At 32.7% G+C, this 3,453-nt stretch overlaps 1 protein-coding gene across 1 annotated transcript in view; it reads left to right on the top strand.

Moving 5' to 3' along the window:
* Positions 1-3,453, top strand: part of LOC106869153 (DNA-binding protein RFX6) — a 113,729-nt gene that overhangs the window by 52,961 nt on the left and 57,315 nt on the right. The window contains exon 2 of the mRNA XM_052973435.1: positions 1,833-2,106. Coding sequence (XP_052829395.1) covers positions 1,833-2,106 — 274 coding nt within the window. The remainder of the gene's footprint in view (positions 1-1,832; positions 2,107-3,453) is intronic.

Here is a 3,453-nt window from a genome sequence, read left to right as displayed (position 1 = left end):
ATATATATAACAATAATCCTAGGATGGAATTTATAAACTTATATATTCCGTCCTAGGATTATTGTCATTATAATTATATTTATCCTACATTATATTGGTACAGCTCGATACAAACTCAAAAAACTTGTTCACCAGACAGCATCATTGGACCTTGACCAGCATAACGGAATAGGAGCTTTATTTGCATATTCAAAACGTTTCCCATAACCAAATTGTATATAAGATGCCACGCATCTGAATCCAGAACCATGTGGTTGGGAAACAAACTTGGAGCACTTATATAGCTAAACATCTTCGAAGTCTTTCCTGCTGTACTAATTGAGATATCTGTGTGAGGAGTGCATGCATGTCAGCATATGTGCAAGTATTTATGCATTTTTGCATCTACGTATGTATCAATCTACGTATATATCTAGTATGTATGTATGTATGTATGTATGTATGTATGGATGGATGGATGGATGGATGGATGGATGGATGGATGGATGGATGGATCGGTGGATGGATGGATGAATACATGCATGTATATACGTATGCAATCTTGATATAAACTATGGTATATGTGAAAACTTTTAGAGTGTATCATATATTTTATGTAATATGTAACAGTCTTTTGCCCTGCGTTTCTTACACTACGTAGAAAAACGAATAATTAGGGTGTACCATAGACAATAAGCAAGATATTTAGATGAGGATTAGCTGATTAATATCCTGCTTTTGTTTCAGATAATTACGAGAAGCAGATGTATTGACTCTATCTAGTTTACAGATTAAATGAAGACACAATATTTCAATAAACATGTCTGACTGAGACACCATATTTGTCCAGCGGAAAATATAACTAATCTACGGCAATATAGGAAGACATTTATGGCTAATAAAGAATTTTTAGATTAGTTGGAGAATAATATATTTTCTAAACATTCATGATGTCACAAATACAAACCAATAAATACGAGGACAATAATTAAAGTGCGGAATGGTAATATGCCTTTCTAGAAAGCTTAGATTTTTTTTTAAAGTTTATTATGACATAGTAATGATAATAAAAGGGCATTTATATATTTAAAACAACAGAAACTTGAAATTTACTTTGGTTCTTCAGAAAGACAAATCCTTGATTAATGTAATACTAATGCCAATTATGAATAAAATGGCCTTCAAATTTGTTCAATGAAATATTTGTAATTACATAGATTTTGTTTAAAACTTGTTTCAGTCACTTGACTGCGGCCACGCTGGGGCACCGCCTTGAAGGGCTTTAGTCGAACAAATCGACTGGACCAGTTTACTTTAGCTGAGCTAAACAAGCCAATAACACCATCACCAACAACAACAACAACAGCAATAACAACACTAATGATAAGGATAATTTCGAATTTTGGCACAAAGCTAGCAATTCCAATGTAGGGGGATAAGTCTCTCACCACGACTTCAGTGCCCGACTGGTACTCCTTTTATCATTAATATTTCTCATTTTGACTGTAGTTTAATTAATCAGAATTTCAAGATAATCTCTCTTGCCTTTCTTTGCCAGAATTAATCATCAAAAATTATTTCTCCTCCCTATAGCTATAGTTTTAATTAATCAAAATTTCGCTGTTATCTCCCCTGTCATTTTTTTACCAGAATCAACCAGTAATAATTATTTCTCTTTATTGCCGCTATAGTTTTAATGAATTAAATGTTTATTTTTTTGCTGGCTAACAATATTTACTACGACAACACCGAACTTACTAATTCACGAAAAAAAAAGCATAATAATCTAATTTCTTGCAAAATATCATTCAAAGTGATTTTCCTCCGTTTTATTTCTGAATGTAATGTTTCAGATCTGGCAACGGGATATTCCGACGATGATGTTAGCACAGACGATGACGACGACGACGACGACGACGACGACGACGATGGCGATGATGATGAAGATGATGATGGTGACAAACCAGAGATACCTAAATCTCGAACCAGGGTTACTAATAATTCCAACAAAAACACTAACAATAATAATAACAATAATAATAATAATAATAACTCACAAGCTCCAAAGAAAACCGTTGCTCAAATCATGAGAGACAAAAAGAAACAAACAGCTTTGACGTTACAATGGTAAGTTATGCTTTCTTCATCTATTTTCCTTCATATTCTTCGTCGTCGTTGTCGTCTTCTTCTTCATATAATTCATCATCATAATTCTTCTTCATATCCTTCTTCTTCCTTCTTCCTCCTCCTTCTCCTCTTCTGTTTCTTATACTTTTCTTCAACATCATCCTTCTTGTTCGTCATATTCTTTTTCACCTTCTTTCTCATCATTTTTATCAACTGCCTACTTCTTCCTCTTCCTCCTCGTTACCATCATCATCATCATCATCATCATCTTCTTCTCCATCTTCCATATTCTTCCTCTTCTGTATCCCCTTCGACTTCTTTTTCATTGTCTTCATCATTTTCACCTTCCTTTCTTCAACACTTTCATCGTCTTTATTAACTATCAGACATCGTTTTTTCATTCTTCATTTCCTTCCTGTCTTCTTCTTTTTCTTCTTCACTACCAATTGGAGAATCTTGGTAGAAGTTTTTAAAAACATAAGAATAAAACCAAAAATTTGTTTGCATACGTCGTTAAGTACACCACTGTCTACCAGATTTATTTAAATTTATGCCATAGGTTCACTTGAGTTATTTCCCTTGGCTCACTCTTTGTAATTATATAAATTATATTAATAAACGTTCTTCGTAACTCTTTTCCTTCTTACAAAATCCGCCTTCCATTGACGAAATTTAGCTTAGAAATTTCTCAATTAAAAAAATGAAAAGTTATATATTACAAGACGTTTATCTGAAGATTAAATTAAATTACAGTAATTATATTTTATTAATTGGAAAAGTGAATTCGGTGGTTTGGTCACATATGTGGCGAAACTTCAATTTCTCTGAAGTCTTTCATGTTCATTTTGTGTTTATTTTCTTGAAGCCGTTATCATTAATCTAAGAAACGATTTGGCTTTAAGACTTGTGACATGACATATTTATATTATAATAAAACCCAGCGATAAGAGGAGAAATATAAATATTGATTGATAGATAGAGAGAGAGAGAGAGAGAGAGAGAGAGAGAGAGAGAGAGAGAGAGAGAGAGAGAGAGAGAAAGAGAGAAGGAAAGCATATATATATATATATATATAATCTAGAAATAAAATAAGTATTGGAAGAAAGAGAAAGAAAGAATAAAGATAGATGAAGTGAAAGAAAGAGATCTGAAGTGAAAGAGAAGATCTAATGAATATAGGAAGATCAGTTTGAATAAGGAAATTCATGTTCTGGACATTTTGTGATGAAAACATTATTAATTTGTTGTTGGATGTGTGGGAGGGAGACGGCAAGAACTGATTTATTTATTCTTTAATAGAACAAAGTAAGATATGTTCCGAGGCGCTACTTTCCTCCTCTTTGATTA

The sequence above is a fragment of the Octopus bimaculoides genome, chromosome 15 (genome assembly GCF_001194135.2).
Source record: "Octopus bimaculoides isolate UCB-OBI-ISO-001 chromosome 15, ASM119413v2, whole genome shotgun sequence".
NCBI lineage: Eukaryota > Metazoa > Mollusca > Cephalopoda > Octopoda > Octopodidae > Octopus > Octopus bimaculoides.
The sequence above is the reverse complement of the archived record's forward strand: the minus strand, read 5'-3'. Positions and strand labels throughout refer to the sequence as shown.